The sequence below is a fragment of the Pangasianodon hypophthalmus genome, chromosome 23 (assembly GCF_027358585.1).
Source record: "Pangasianodon hypophthalmus isolate fPanHyp1 chromosome 23, fPanHyp1.pri, whole genome shotgun sequence".
NCBI lineage: Eukaryota > Metazoa > Chordata > Actinopteri > Siluriformes > Pangasiidae > Pangasianodon > Pangasianodon hypophthalmus.
Window position 1 is genome coordinate 10,341,767 of NC_069732.1, and position 17,829 is coordinate 10,359,595.

At 39.5% G+C, this 17,829-nt stretch overlaps 1 protein-coding gene across 1 annotated transcript in view; it reads right to left on the minus strand.

Moving 5' to 3' along the window:
* Positions 1 to 17,829, minus strand: part of macf1a (microtubule actin crosslinking factor 1a) — a 184,710-nt gene that overhangs the window by 103,474 nt on the left and 63,407 nt on the right. The window contains 1 exon segment of the mRNA XM_053228719.1: positions 5,328 to 5,389. Within this exon segment, the coding sequence (XP_053084694.1) occupies positions 5,328 to 5,389 (62 nt within the window).

A 17,829-nucleotide genomic window follows, 5' to 3' on the forward strand; every position in this document is an offset into this window, starting at 1 on the left:
ACAGGAGAGATCCGAAAACTACACTTTCCTGCTTTTTCAGTGAAAGTAGTGGTCAGACCAAACATGAATAAAATTCATCAAGTGGAAAAGCAAATTTACTGGAGGGCAAAGGACACAATGTTAAAGATGTGGCTCTGACTTTATCTAGATGAACTTTGACCCGTAAATTCATAAGGCTTGGGTTTGTGAGCTAAAAGAAAAAAACAAGACTGTTCTCTGGTTGATTAAAAAAAAAAAGAAAAATCGTTAAGTAGAACGCATACTGGACAGCTGACTTTCTTGCTGTTGCTGGGCACACATCTAAGAAAAACTGCCCTCTCGTCCACCAAGATTGCATGACAAATGCATAACTATGAAAACGATCAGTGAAATTGTAAAACACTGACACATCTGGTTACAGCAGAGAGAGAAGAATAGCTAATATCACCAAGTTCAGGATTTCTGTGAGCTGCATATAATCACAAAAACAATGTGGACAGGTGGCACTTTCAGACGCTCTAGCATGTTTCTACCAAGCCATCCTACTCCTTCAGTTTCCTGTCAGTAAATCTTTACAGAATGCACATACTTTGATATAGCGTGATATAATATCAAATGTGAGAGAAGGACCTTCCTAGTTACACGTAGGTTGAGCGTAGTTATAATGCAAAGAAAACGCTTGTGATTTGCATTCGGGCCTAATGTGTTATGCTACACCTGATCAGCCATGCCTGTACTTCCTCCACTGAATCAACTTTCACCACACCTAACAGCGTGGAAGTCAGGAGACAAGGGACGTGTGGTGATATCAAAAATATCATACTTGAAGATACCTAAAGACATTTCTGTTATAAACTACTGTATTTGTATTGTGATGTATAGGTATGCTAACAAACTGCCAAAAAAACAGTAATGTTGAATTAAAAAAAGAACGTGCACAAAGCTCATTTTGATTAAACATTTATTTAATGTCTACAAAAAGGGGAAATGACCAGGTTTATGTTGAGGACACAGCAAGGGTGTATTAACTTTGCAAACAAAATGTGGTGCATTTAAGTTGTAACAAAAAAGTCTGCTTTTTTCTTAACTCTTATCACTCATATGAAACAGGTTCCACATTACAATCCTCAGGTTTCTGCAGAATGAGGTCATGTTAATGTTGTATATGTGTACAGAACAAACACACACACACAATGTCTTCAGTCAGCACAGACTAACATACTGGTAACTAAACACACACGCACACAGAGATCACCGGGCTCAGGCGCAAATTTCAACACGCTGCCAGACACGTGACATCACTTGCTCAGTCCTGACCGTCATGTGAACCTGCTGTGAACATTTCCCCAGACACAGCGTCTGATCTGCTGCCACTGTAGAAGACAACTACATTGTTGATCATCATAGTATTTGTTTTGTACCCTTAAGGTTCTTGGGTTCCTTTTTCGCTGCATTTGAAACCGGAATGTAACCACAATGGTGACATTGTGTTCGGATTTGGACTCCACGTTTTTCTTTTTAATGGCTGCTTGTCAAATAGATGCGGTCGTTAGCTAGCAATTAAACTTAAAATAGATTATGTGCATGTTTTGCAGAAAGGATTCACCTCTGCTGCACATGTGCTGAATTTAATTATCTTACCAGAAAAAAAGATGTTTAAGATGGTGAATTGTTGTCAAAGGATGCTTGGTTTAAATTTCTTACAGTTTTCAAAGGTTATTATGCAACAAATCATATTATGAAAATTACAAATACAAATTATCTACAAAATTTCACAAAACTTACACATTAGGACTAAAAAGATTTTTGTGGGAAACATGCTTGCCAAATGAAGAATAATGTATGGAGTACTATGGATTATACCACAGAGCAGGTGTGCATTAACGTTCTATAACAGCAGCTCTGACAATAGTTCTGGCTGTAACATAAGTGATTTACATTAATGTGCTAATTTTATTCCATTATCATTTCTATAGAAACAGCACATTCACAGGGACTTCTATGATGTATGCTCCACATAATATAAGGCTAATAATAAACAGTTTTAATAATAATAATAATAATAATAATAATAATAATAATAATGTGTTGCTGTTTAATAAAGAAAACCAGTCACTGATTTGGTGAAGCTTTCTGTTTGGAGAGTTGAATTAAATTTCTGATATGGGAGAGACTTTAGGACAGAGGAGTTTATGCTTTTCTGGTTTCTCAGTCACATGAGGAGGTGATGGAACAACTGTTTATAGTAAGTGATAACTTGTCTCACAGATGTTCCATAACATTAAATGTAACTATTAAGAGTGAAAAAGCATGATATGTAGTTCCTTACTACATTAAATATTGTAATCCTTTTTTTTTAATCCTTTTTCCTTCCTTACTACATTAAATATTGTAAAAAATCACTGTGGTATAAGCGGAGTAACACACTTCAGGCTGTGCTGTTATAAAAAATAATCCGCTTTGGGGTGGATTATTTTGTCTAACAGCAGGGTCCGTTGTGTGTAATTCCTTACAAATTAAAGACCTTGTGTGGTGTTTATTTCCCCCAAACCAATCTGTTGTGAAGCAAAAATTACTGTGGCTGCTGAAAATGACCAGTCATCACAAATCATTGGAAAAGCCAACTAAGTAATAATCCCAACAGTGATTACTACCAGTTGCTCCATTACATGGTAGGAAAAGTGTTTGGTTTAGTTGCTATTACTCAAGACAGCATAGCTGCATCACACTTTGCCACATGTGGGCAGCAGGAAAGAGCTTATCTGTTTCCACTTCTCTAGTAATAACACTGCTCATGAGCCTTTCAGTGCTTCATACAACAGTGCAACATGGCACTGAGCTCAAACGACATATCCAAAACCCCACCTTAAACAAACACGTTACAGAATTAATCAGTTAATAGCTGAATAGCTGATATCATGATTTTATATTATATTATTGATATAGACTAACATGGTAGGAAACTGGATTATCTCACACCACCCCAATTCCTGACACTGTATTCCTGAATCTGTTATCGACCTCGCTGTTCTTTTCAAAATGCACCCTTTCCTCCCTCTTGCTTCCTGACTTGTGACTTTGTCCTCCATTACAGCCAGCCAGAAGGTCACACAACTCCTCAGTAAATATAACTCACAATGTCCAGCATTTGTGTAACGTTATAGCAGCACTGTGCCAAGGTTTGCGCTTGCCGCGTGCAGTCTGACCCACATTACAGTAATGCAGCTTAAGTTATGAGGTCACCAGCTCCATTACTCTGTGCCCTGACTGGTCCCTGATCCTGCTCTTAGAATACCCAGCATTCCTCATGTCCATGCCTTGGTGTGATTAGTGAGGTTGACCAGACTAATGCTGACATATAACCACTGCATAGACGGTGCTTCTGCCTGTCATCATGCCACGCAGCAAACCAAAAAGAATATACAGTGTATAAATCACAATCATATACAGTAAAGGTAATTCATCCTCAAAAAAAAATAAAATAAAATAAAAAATTCATTCTCAATTATACAAAGTACTGGTCAAAAAACAATTTCTAAATATTTGAGTAAATAATAAGCAGAAAATCACAATGCTTTCATATCATACAAATATAAAACCTTTTGTCATTCAACAATTCAGTAGTAACCCAAAGGAGTAATTCAGGGTAAATTCATCAAATAGCTCAAATAAAACGTCTCTTTTGCTGTTACTGAGTGTCGTGGGTCTGTGTTATGCAGGTTATTATATCATGAGGTGTGTGTTCCTTTTCCCCACCACCCACTGAGAGTGCAGAGCTGTGAGTGCACACACCACTCACTGCCTGCTTCAGTGACATGGCAGATTGTCATAAATAAGTAAGTCATGGGAAACTGCATTCTGTGCATTTGATGGATTAACATGCTGAACATTCTTATCTTTTCTAAATTCAATAATACACTGATAATCTGTTACACAATGCCACTGCAGTCTCTTACAATGTGTTCCATGGCTGAATGATGCAAGGTTACAGAGTTTCAACAGAAATACAGCAGTTTTAAACTGCCTCCAAACTGCATTCATTGGGCTTAAATATCTGTTATGGTCTACTGATAAACATCTGTAAGGTTGTGCTCAGGCAGGCAGCTCAAATCTGACTGGCTGCCATATCTAACAGAGCAGCTTCTCTGTCTGAACTGCAGCCACATTTGTAAGTTTTCACATTTTTGGATGTGACTCATCTGCCACATCTATCTGTCACATCTAACCAGGATTTATTCTTTCCCTTTTTCTTTCTTTACGCCCCCACTCTGCCCTAATATGTATCATATCCGTTTTACATCTACTACCCCACCCAAAAAAAAGAAAAAAAAGCTTTCATGTGGGTATTTTTGTTATTTAGTATATGGTGCCATGTGATCTCAGAGGTTTGCAACAAGAACAACTTGGACATAAGCCAAAACACTACATTTGCTGTATCTTTAACATTAACATTCAGTTCATTGAGTTAAGGAACAGCATATCATACCTTTTAATCATTTATAGTTATATTTAACATTGTGGAATGTCCACATAAGTTAGCTCTCTTTATCACTTATGACAGCTATAAACAGCTGTTTCCTCTACAACCTCTCTTTTTTTTCTCCCTCTCTCTTGAACTTAATACAATAAAAAAAATACGGTATGTCATATTACTAACAAACTGCAAAGTCCCCTGATAATTATGGATTAATGTTACAGCTTGACCTCTGACTGGGAGAAAAAAGGGCTGACACTGGAGACTCCTTCCATGAAAGTCTCCACATATAAAAGCACATCACTGATTACACATGTCTAACATATTTTTACTGTAGAAATGATAACATATTAGAAAGAACACATTAATATAACCATGTGATTCGCGTGGCAGTCTGAACTAACTCAGAGCTGCTGTTATACAGAATTAATTACTCAACACCTTCTAACCAATCAGATTTGAGAATTCAGCAGCAATGTGATATAAGAACAGATAACTTAAATCAGATGCAGCACTTGAGCAAGCTGAAGAGAGGGTTCCTGTTCTAATTGATCTCTGTGGGTTTAGTTTTAGTCATGGATGGAATTATCAGGTGTATTTAGTTACCATTAACTCATTAAGTCATTAATTCACTGGACACTATAGGCCCCTTTGGAACATTTTCTGAATGTCATGCATGCCCTAATATCCTGTGCTTTGTAGATTTTGTCACATTTATAAAACAGTTTACCTGAATCAATACCGTCGTGGCTTGAATACACATCTGTTCCACACATTTTAATCATCAGACAATTCAATGGTGCCAGTCCTTATCTATATTATATACTGCAGAAAGCCAATAAAAAAAACCAAAACCATGCATGTTGGACTGTACCTTGATAAGGTGCTTGTTGACCCATTTGGTGAAGGTTTTCTTCTGCACCCTGTCTCGCTCATCTGCAAAGGAGGACAGATAAAGAGGAAATTGGAGAGAGATAAAAAAAAAAGGAAGGAAAGAAAGAAAGAGAGATTTAATGCTGGAACAGCAAGAGAACTGCAGTGTCATTATTGTGGCTTGTATTATTTAGAGAGGCTCCTCCCCATCCTCATGTTTTCAGACCAAGTTCTAAAAATATACAGTGAGGAAAAGTAACTTCTCCAGTGCTTACACAGCAGATTATACCCCAATACAAATGTTTTTATTACCCCATCATAGAACAAGCTCACTGTCTAACAACATTAGCCATATTAAGTTGTACTTGATGGAAGTCAAAAATAGCCAAGTTTGATAAGGCACTTGTAGTAAGTCTGTTTTAGATGACCTAAATATTCGCTGACCTTGAACGTCTCCACGTGGGACAATTAAACTCATTAGCCAAACATGATACACACTCATTTCATCTCCAGCTCCACCTTACAACTGTGCGGAAGCTCGGATTTTCAGATACTCTGCATAAACACAAATGCAACCATGTGAGCAATAAAACACACTTTATTAGCTAGGCCAGGCCTACATTTATGGAAATGTAAATGCTTCACACCCATAGATGGACAACAGATGACGTACAGGGAGCTCAGTGTTCTGCACTACTAACCAGAAGGTTATACGTTCAAATGCCAGATGCTGGAATACTGAGCAGAACCCTTAATCTTCAACTCTTGATGAATTCTGCCTAAATTATAAGCCACTTTTGATAAAAGTGTCTGCCAAATAAGTCAATGTAAATGCAGATTATCTTAAAGAAGCCGTCTGTCATTTTAAAACCCTCTACTGCAATTCAAACATCGACAAACTCTTCATTCCCTCCCATCTTGACTGAAACGATGTACGGCTTGAGCCTTTTCCTAGTGAAAGAATTCCAGGTCTTTTTAAAACATTTTCAACGGTGACTTTGAACTTGTATAATTAAGAAGGAAATAAAGTTATATAAATGTGTTAGAGCAGAAAATAAGTAAACGTCTAAAGACGACGACTTTAAAATAATAATGTCTGGAGACTTCTTTACTTTGAGAGCAACATCCATACTTTTCTGGGCCATGAAAAAAGTGCCTTTAGATTACATGCTTTGTAGACTTGCACAAAAACCCTGCTTTTAAGGAAAGCTGGCAGGGTTGAGCAGCTCTGTTCTGACTGGGGGCGGCACTTATTTAATGGATGCGCATTTTCGGTATAATCTTTATCTAATCACTTGTCAAAGTTAGATAAACGAGTACACATATATAGGCAGTTTTAAGGTAACCATTAGGCGCTTGGGGGAAAAAGCTACTGCTCATCGTTTTTAGTTAAGTCAGAGACACTATAAAAATTTACATGTACACAGTCTTTCTTCCTCTTCTAGAAAAAGGTGTTATGTATAGCAATTAATTAGAAAGTGTACATGTAAACTTTTCTAGTATCTACAGTTTAACTAAAACAGATGAGCGGCAGCTGGTAGTTGCTGTAAAACCCCCTATATATGCGCAGTACATTTTATACATCGACAGGCATAGAGTTAGATTTTACACTGTTAGATTTGGCATGGAAATATTACTAATGTGAATTGGGAGAAGGGGGCAGGGCTTCCAGGGTGTCAGTTAATATCAAGCTCAAAACACCTGCACAACTGTCAATTATTCCAGATTTATATATCGATTGGCTAATCTGCCATTTCTATTGGAGGAAAAAAGAAGACTCTTTTGGTGCATTTTAACTTAATTAACTTATTTAACATAACTCGTAGCAGCATACTCCAATGTTAAAATGCGGAGCTCTTACATAAAATGTGTAAAGGTTGGCAAGTCTGCAAAGAGCACCTTTAAAAAATTATGGAGAAAATTAAAAGACAACAAAGTCCTGTACTGTAGAAAAACCTGCGTGAATACACACAGCATATCAAGCAGGTCTGAGCAATACAGCGCTGCGTCAACACTCCAGAGCAGTGAGGCAGCTGGGCCCAGAATAGAGCCTGACACTACAGCCTGAGTGTGAATTTCAGCCATCCCAGACTCCAGCTTTCATTTTCTCTTCTCCCTCTTTCATTCTCCTTCCCCCTCCTACTATTTAAGCTGTTCGGTTGATGGGGTTGCTATGACAACTTAGCGATAGAGAGGCCATGTGCTGTGGCGTCTCGATTGCCCACTTCCTTTCTGTGATACACACACATATTACATCATACTCACAAACGCGAGGTCAAAATGGACATTGTGAATATTTAACTTTTCAGTTTCCTGTCAAACACCAGTCATCTTATTAGCAGAGGGATTAAGAGCTTTTGTTTGATAAACAGGACTTTGGGTGTAAGAATTTAGTATTAGAACCTGGAGTATAATATGGAGTAAAGACTACATTTCTAAAGACAAGCTAGCAACCCACACCCGCTCCGAATCATTCACACACATTTACACACAGGGAGCAGTGAATTGCAACACATGCAGTTGCAAGTTTTTCGCCGGAGGACATGTTTAACTGGTTTGTCATTTCATGCAAATTTCAGGCATTGCTTTCACGCAAGTATCAGTGTGACTTTTCATATGAACTCACTGTTCAGTGGCACCCACAGATTACTATTCCTGAAAATATAGCACCCTAACAACGTGCGGATAATTTAATATATAAGACGCTAACATTTCAGTAAAGAGCAGTATGTCAGGCCCATAATTTTAGATGTCCATCCATTTTGTAATGTCTAATTTCACAGTGGGCAGTCACATTGCCTTGAAAGTTCAAAATAATATCTATAAATCCATAAGTACCACCATAAATCCTGGGTACCACCACTTCACACTCCATCCTCACAGAACACCCCAAAGCATAGCAATTTCTTTCAACTTGAAATTCAGCTGACAAGAAGTCAGCAGAGAGGCCAACTTTTGCGAATAAATGTAAGCAATAAATGTTGCTTAAACACTACTATACCTGAATTGTTAGTTGTGGGTTTTATATATAACCTTGTATTTAACACAAATATAGATTTGTGGTTTCAGTGTAAATTTGTTACCTGCCATTAACTATAAACAGGATATCTACTAAATCACTAAAAACTCATATAAAACATCACAAAGTTTACCTCAGCTTCAGCAAACCTCTTACTTACAAAAACGTCTGATAGGTAAATATAGCTACAATGCTTAAGCCCTGAATGGAAACTCGGTTGTTCTGTTGTAGTAAAGTGCAAAAGCAGACAGCTAAAAAATACACACCAAAAGAATAGGTATGTATAGAGTAGAAAAACATTACTGCACTATAAAATGTAAATCGTTTGCAAAGAAGTATAATGTTATGACACATATGGTATACTGATATTAAATATCTAATTACTGAATAGTGAATATTGCACTTTCAAACTGTGAATATTGCACAGTATCGCAAAAAAGATGACAGAAACTATAGTTATATAGCCTAGAAATAAAGAATTTATGTCTGTTGTTTAAAACTATGATTAAAAAATAGATTTGACAACCACAAGTGATCAAAACACAAATTAAAAGGTAATAAAAACCATTTTTTCCATTTTTGATACAATACCGGTATCAGAGCTCTGAGTATTGAGCAATGCCAAATACTGCTCTGATACCAAGTTGTCACAGTAACCGAGCTTCAGTTATCCAAAATATCAGACAGAATGATAAAACATTAAGATAATTTGTTATCTGTGTTTGTGTGAAAGATCTGTGCTGCACCCACAACATGTCAGTTCATGTCAACATCCCATCCCTTTGTCCATGTTAATCTACTCTTTTGTACGACTCTCCTGTTGCACAAGGACATCCCCTTACCCAAAATATAAACAGAGACATAATACACACAGAGACCATGGCAATTTAGCCACACAGCTGGAGTGACAGCCACAGAGAGGCACACGTTCCTCTGTATACAGGGAGTTATTGTGATGTAGTGCTACTGCTGCACACACACAGCCAATAACAACCCTGCACACACACTACTGCAGAGCTGAGTAAACACCCAACACCAATCAGAAACACACATACGTGATCAAGGACTCTTACACGTGGTTCCTCACCCACCCACAAACAGGAACTGACCTGTGCAGCACATGAGCGTGAGCAGGTGAGCATTGAGCCGCTGTTCATTATAGTAGTCCGGCCACATTCTGTCACTTCGCTCTACTCCTCTTTTAGTCCAGAATGTGTGACCTCTCCCTCTGTTTTTCTCGCTTGAACCATGTCCTACTTAATCCAGTCGACTCCAGATTAAGGTCCAGAGAGAAATCTGAGCGCAGGCTAAATCCCAGCACCTGAGGGAAAGCCAGTGAGTGTGTAACTTGCACTCGCTGCCATGGCAGAAGCTGACACTCTGGCTCCCACGTGTGTGTGTGTCACGCACAGACCAAGAGCTCCTCCCCCACCAAGGTCTAGAGTTCCCCTCCACATTCAAAGCCTCGTCAGCACGGCTTCACATACAGCTGTCCGCAGAGGTAGGGAAACACGTGCGCTCTCACTTCACACCTCACTCACAACTTACAATGAGTGTTTACCTCACCAGGCTCAGCAGTCCATGGAACTTTCTAGTCAAGTCAGGCTGCAAGGTTGAGCAAGAAAAAGCAGGAGGAAGAAGTTTCTAAGCACGTGGGTGTGATATTGTTTCCTTTATCACAACCATCATAAGGAAGTCCAAAGAACAGTCGAGCCAGAGCAGGATGCACCCTTTCTGATGATGTCATGCACCGTGTCTTTCAGGAGGCCAGTGACTTAACAGCACATAACTACAAATCAACAACCTGCACCTTCATGTGCTGCATCTAATATGAACACAGAAACAGAGTGTGTGTGTGTCTGAGAGAGGAGTAAGGAGCTCTGCTGAGGCTTTTCAATTCAAAAGTGAAAGTAAGCACTCAGGATACAAGGACCAGGAAATCTAGGCGAGTTCTGGGAAGGAGCTGATTTTCATTAAGACCTGAATGAGTGGGGTATGAATGGACCCCCCAGGCTCTGTATCTGTTCCCCAAAACTTGTTTTGAAGAGCATAAAAATGAAAAAATGTTAGATAATAAATTGCTTCACATGGTATTTTAAACATATTATATAATAAACTGCTTCCACATTTAAAGGCATAGAGGAATGTAAAATTTGAACAAAACTCCTAGAAAAAAGTTACCACACTAAAGCATTCTTCAGCTTGTCCCTCTAGAAGAACCCTTGAAGGATCTACGTAGAATCCTATAATCCTCAGGTTTCCAAGGATACCATGTAGAACCCCTTTAGGAAGCGAAGAACCCCTTCAATGTAATTCAAAATCAGTTCATACCTGTTACAGTTTTTGCACATTTGTTGAGTCAAATTAATCCCCCTGAAAGGAATTAATCCAAAAAAACCCACATATTATAATGTGTATGGGAAGCAGAACCCTTGATTTTCCAGCTACAAAAATCTGCCACTGAACTAATCAATAAAAACACTGAACAATCAGAGAACATGTGGGTCAGAAAAACAGCAGAAGTCAATCTCACAGCAATCAGCATGACATCACACCTAACCACAATACAATGGCCACAGACGAGTCAATCAGCAGAAGCCACTCAGGAAGGATCATTGGCCTGCACCTTTTTAATCAGTCAGAGTTCAAAGGTCTACTGACTCAAACTAAAGCTGACACACACAAACACAAACTCCCTCTATCAGAGCTTTGTCGTCATTCGCTCCTCCTCTTCCTGGCTGTAGAGAGTGAGACTGTATGCTATCCATCGTCCCATGTTTTCCTTTCCCTTCTTCATCCTCTCTTCCGCCGTCTTTGATGCTGTTGTTGTGCACCTCTCCCCGAATTCTTTTGTGCACAAGTCTTGCTGCGTAGCTCTGTTCTCCTGCAGCCCTCCGAACTATAAATATCAGAGCTTACGCTAAGAGCTAAAGCCACACAGCAAGCTTATCCCTCTCCCTTTCTCTCTCTCTCTGTCTTATCGCTAATTTCTCTGGAGTCCACTGCCCAGTCCTGTTCTTCTACATCCTTCCTTCATCCATGCTTGTTTTGGGTTTGTGTTTCAGTATCACGCTTTCTCTCCCCCTCTCTGTCCATGTGCGTAGTGACGCTCTGAGGCTGGCACGGTGCACATCCTCCCCCCTCTCGCTGCACTGTCCTCTGTGAGCAGCAGAACGAGCAAAACCTGTGGGAGTCCAAGGGAACTTCCGATCAGGCGGCGATATTATGAAACAGCGACTGGCCGTGCTGAGTTTGGGAACAGGGCGAGACTGGAGAGACAGATGGCTCATATTCAGTAGTGGATGAATTCCTGTTACAGGCAGAGCTCCTGCACGCCAACCAGCCTCCATCATCCCATTAGCTTCTATTACATTTGTGCTCCTTCAGACCATGGAGCACTGATTAACAGAATAAAACCAAATTAAGACTGACACGTGGAGCAGTGCTACTGCCTCTGAAACCCTGAAAACATGCTCAGTTTTAACCAGCAATGTTCAACACCACACACACACACACATACACACATATATATATATATATATATATATATATATATATATATATATATATATATATATATATATACACACACATACACACACACACCACCTGCCTAATATTGTGTAGGTCCCCCTTAAGACACCAAAACAGCTCTGACCTGTTGGGGCATGGACTCCACAAGACCAATTTTGACCACATGACCAATCTGGCACCAAGATGTTAGCAGCAGATCCTGTAAGTTTTGTAAGTTTTGTAAGTTGTGGACTTAGAGTTGGGACTTCCACAGATGCTCCATTGGATTTGGATCCAGGGGAATTTGGAGGCCAAGTCAACACCTTGAACTCCTTGTGAAGTTCCTCAAACCATTTCTGCAGTGTGGCAGGGCGCATTATCCTGCTGAAAGAGGCCACTGCCATTAGAGAATACCGTCGCCATGAAGAGGTGTACTTGGTCTGCAACAATGTTTAGGTAGGTGGTATGTGTCAAAGTAACATCCACATGAATGCCAGGACCCAAGGTTTCCCAGCAGAACATCTCCCAGAGTAAACACTGCCTCCACCGGCTTGCCTTCTTTTCAATAGTGCATCCTGGTGCCATTTCTACCCCAGGTAAGCAACGCACATGCACACGTCCCTCCACATGATGTAGAAGAACACGTGATTCATCAGACCAGGCCACCTTCTTCCATTGCTTCGTGGTCCAGTTCTGATGCTCACGTGCTCCATACGCAGCATGCTGCGATGCACTGCATGTTCTGAGACCTTTCTATCATAGCCACCATTAACTTTTTCAGCAATTTGTGCTACAGTAGTTTTTCTGTGGTATTGGACCAGACAGGCCTTCACTCAATATCAGTATCATACTGTCATATTACCCAGCCTTAATTATTACTAATAAAATTATCATTTTGTTTTGCAATTTTCTACATTTAAAGTGCATCTTAATCCTTCAAAATATGTACAAAAACAAAAAATAGGTAAATTAAGAAGAAATTAAAAACAAAAGCAAACAGATAATGCAGAACATTAATTAATAATCATAAATTAAATACATTTAATAGGAAAGAAAAAAGTATGTAGAACATTCTGAATGAATATTTTTCCCAACACAAAGTTATCAAAAGTCCAGACCATGAACACACACCGCATTGTGGTCAAAAGTGGAAAATGCATGCGCCTATATGAACATTTTCAGCACAGCGAGATCCTGTCATTAAAGAAGTATTCCTCATGGCACAGGAAACCAGGAAAAGTGGGTGAACAAAATTCAAGAACATTTGTCTAGTTCTGAAGATTAGATTTCACTGTGACATGCTCAGAGATTTCATGACATTTCTTTCTTCAGTGAAACACGGCCAAACATCAGTACTCACAGAAGTAACTGCTGTAGTGTTGAGCAGTGACAGTATGAGCCTGAGTAATAAAGCAGGTCTGAGTAACACACTATTAGGAATGCTGTGATCAGACACAGAGATCAGACTGAGTGAGGCTGAACAGTGACACACAGAGAAGAGAAAATCACAGGAATCACACAATGTGCAATGAATACTCTTAAGGATGGTCAAGAAAAGAGATGGTCATCGGTACAGTGTCAGAAAGACAAAAGATGTAATTTACCAGGACCTGTACATCTAAAATAAGCACACACACACACACACACACACACACACACACACACACACATGCAGCTGGTGGCTCCACCCAGCCCGACCCAATATTTTACTTCCCAATATAGCTAATAATAAACTGTACTGCATGGTGTGTGCGCGCACACACACACACACACACACACACACACACACACACACACAATTATTTATGCAGCAAATTAATGCTGTGCCTAACTAAATCTAACCCTAACGTTAAGCTCAGTAAGCAAAAATGTGGGGCTCTTTTAAATTTTTTAAAATAAAATCTACTTTGCATCTACTATTTTACACCAACATATAAAAATATCCAGCCAATTGAAGAACTAGAGTTTCACTGAAAAATATAAATCAATCAAAAAACATTTTAATTTTCAGTGTAAATTATAAACCTACAATTCTTCTAATGTATAAATCTTTGCATCTGTATGACTGCTCCAGTGTCACCAAATTAAAACCTTAACTAAGTAAATAACTAAATAAATAAAGATGCCACCACAATACGCAACAAATATTCATAAAATATATGAATGTGAAACTCCAGAAGGATGAGAGTGAGCAAAACACTACAAAATAACATTAACTATCTTTAACTAAAGTCACCAGTATCACAGTCAGTTACCTTTAGTTAACAGAGGAATACAAGAATCAGGACCCAGATTTAAATAGGATTAACTGTGCAGCCCACAGAGGGCACTAAACGGTTAGCCAAAAGTTACCCAAAATACCACACTTCTCTGTTTCTCTCTCACACACACGCAAGATACAGCACCTCCTCTCTGCTGCTCTTCAGGCTTTTCTGCTAAGAATAAAAGGGCCAGGTGGCTGGATAATGTCATATTTCATCTCCTTATTCTTCTCACACTTCTATCATCTCTCATTCATCATGGTGATTTCAACCAGTCCAAACCTGAGTGATTAATCCAGTCCACTTTCTGATGGTCCCACATGGATACCCTAAAGATTCACACTTGCTTTTTTAAAAAAATAATAATAAATATGCCCAATTCTCGCTCAGTGGATAATCTCACCTGGATACTTTAGATTTCCTAAGAACTGCTGCTGTGATCATAAAGACTATGATGCTCATACTAAACATCCTTTCAACACACTTCGACTTACAGTATATCTTTTTTTTTTTTTAAATATAATCCCTCTCTCTGGCATCACTCAGAAGTGTGACTCTCTTTGATTTGAAGGTTTCTTCCTCATGTCATCTCAAAGTTTTTCAGCTCTGAGTTGTTCCATCAGGAATCTAAATCCACATCCGGATTTCTTTAAAGCTGCTTTGTGTCAATGTGTATTGATAAAACAGCTATACAAACAACACTGAATTCATCCTGACTGCTGTTAGTGAAACAGTTAGTCTCCAGCATTATCAGACCCAGCAGCTAACATGCTGTCTGTACACCGTCACCTCAACACTCTCCAAACATTCTCCAGAAAAGTCCTGTAGCTACCCTGGCATACGAGCATTCTGTGGAAAAAAACGTCTGCTATTTTCTAATAAATGCAAGCAACAGTTTGATGGAAAACATACTCGAAATGAAATCAACAAACCAATAAATCATTTTCAATCTCCGTGCATTCGAACTATAACGTGGGGAAAAAACATGGACTCCTCAATGTTTGTCTTCACTTCGCAAAAATCTAGCAAAGCTAACTGTAATGTATATTTATCTCCTGTACAGTCAGTGTTATGCATTTTAACATGCTAATATGTTTCCTAGCATTTTACTAGTATATACAGAATATCTCATTTAAAAATACATAAGTGCTGCTTTGGTTACTGTCGATGCTCTGAGCAGCCATGTTTACTTTGCTGAACTCGGAGTTGAGGACGCTTTGCCGACTTTCCGAGTAGGAATTCTCAGTTGAGGGGTGTTTTCTTTAGTTTTCCCTAGTTGGAGGTTGGAAAGTTAGTTACAAGTTACCAATTCAGGAATAGCACACAGCAATTTCAGGGGAACACTTGTGTTCACAGCTGCAAAGGTCTTTCCTTTTTCTCAAGAAACTAGGTAGTACAGCAGAATTTCTCCTATCTACAGCTCCACTGCTGCATTTGAGATAGCACTGATCTGAGTCAGGGAGGCCACAGGAAGAGGAAGAGGAAGGGCCTAGCGAGGAAACTGGAAGAGTTCCGTAGTGTGGTAAAGAGACAGAGACACATGAAGAAGACAGAGAAGTATACCGTTGAGAGCTGCAGCTGCTCGTCTGATTCTGCGTCTGCGACACAGCCACACGCCAGCCGCCGTCACGAAGTGCACGGCCACAAACAGCACAGATGTCCACAGGGCTGGATCCGACAGCTCCATCATACCACACTTCCACTCCGCTTATAGATTCGTAAAGCTCCTAATCTAGAACTGAACCGTGATAACCGGGAGCTGGTACGCACGAAGCCCTGTGTATTGTCAGTCACGATGCGCAGAGCACCATGTCCATGCTCATTCACTCGCTTTTGTTCTCTCTGAACGTCTCTCAGACGGTGGAACAAACGCAGGAGAAGAAAAGAGGATCTCAACGTCACTGAAGTTTCTGTTTAACTTTATTCTGCTCTGAATAAGTTAACTCTTGAGTTGCATCATCCCTACTATGTCGGTTCACTCACTCACACAACCCCCTCTCACACACACACACTTTGACTGAATTCCTTTCCTCTGAAGCAAGCACCGGGTGTTTAGCAGTTGCTAGACAGAAAATTACTAAAATAGGAAAATAAAGCGATGCTCACAAAAATCTATGCTCACAGTTTACCTCCCTGAGCCTCAATGAGCACCACTAAGTGTGTGTGTGTGCGCTTGCACATGTGAGCGTGCCAGTATGTCTCTCTGTTTATACTTGTGTATCTCTGTTGCTATGAGCGAGCATTTCCCTTCACTACCATATTCTGTGCCGTGGCCGTCCCCATCTTCGGCGTGCGGTGAGAGCAGCTGGCTCAGTCGACTCATCCTGAAGTAGCGAATGGTGTTGAAGGGTGTGTGACGCACACATGTGCTCATGCAACATAAGGACAGGCAGGAGACGTTACAGAGGGCTGTCTTGCCATCAGTGGCTGTGACTGCGCTCAGCGTTTGACAGTAAGTATGTGACAGGACACAGGGCTAGGAGACATGTATGTGTTATTAGGCCTGGAGCTGCTCATTATCCTGCATTAGCCCTTATCAGCCCTGCTGAAGGTGTGCTATAATATACTGTAACACTGGCTCTGCATGGACAGACTGAATATACGCAATGAGTCATGATGACTGTACATACTAAAGGCCTGGGGGTCTTAGTCACACTATGGTATAATGGATAGAGAGACAAAGAAGGGGGAAAAAAAGATTTCACGGTTTGAAAATTATTCCAGCTATAATATTTAGGTATAGACCTTTCACGCAATCACTGTGTTGTTATATCCGGCAATGAATAGTAGTGTTACGCTTTGAAAGCTGTTCAGGTACTGAAACGCATGAGTGACAGTCAATCTGAACAGTCTATTAACGGGATTATTCCTAATTAATGGAAGCAGTAAATAGCTAGCTACTTTTTTAGTTAGTACATTTAGTTAGCTCACTTATCTGTAGGAGGAACAACTGCAGCTAAAGCAAGTCCTGCACACGCTGCTGGACTTTCTGAATTTGTATAAAACATTTTTTCCAGACAACAGATGTTTAATCTGTCCATTCAAATTGATAGGGGTATAGCTCAGTGTTTCAGACTTTTGAATCCAGTGGTTTTTGAGTGGGTTTTTGAGATTCTTTGAAATGCTGGCTACAGACGTCTTTGCTGCCTCTTAAAATCTTAAAATGCTCACCACCATCAAGGCGAATAGCACAAAGCCATTTCCTTCTCACAAGCACATCAGTGGGAAATGAGTTAAAGCTCAAAATACACATGTTCGCTTGAGTTATTTGTGCATTAAGAGATGCTGCAATGATTGCTAGCTGCATTTGCTGGTTTGTTCACTATCTCACAGTTTTGTAAGGCTACTAATTATACTTCTATAATCGTAAACATGGACATGTGAAAAAGGTCCTTAAAAAAAATCTGCATTTGCTCATTTAATTAACACAGGCCTGATTAAAGCCATATTTCATAAACTTATTGGCCCAGTGACTCTTGTGGTGCTTGATATGAGCCAAAAAAAAAAAAAAAAAATTTCTAATATGCAAAAGTTGCTCTGTAATTTAGAAAAATGCTTAAATGATTTTTAATAGGCAAAAATGATTTTATAATCAATGTAGAGAACAGTAGAAAGCTAGTATGACCTCTAGTGTTAACAGAGTGCAACTTTGTGCTAGCTGTACTGAATATCACAACTGAGAAAAAACAAACATTTCTCACAAGACATGA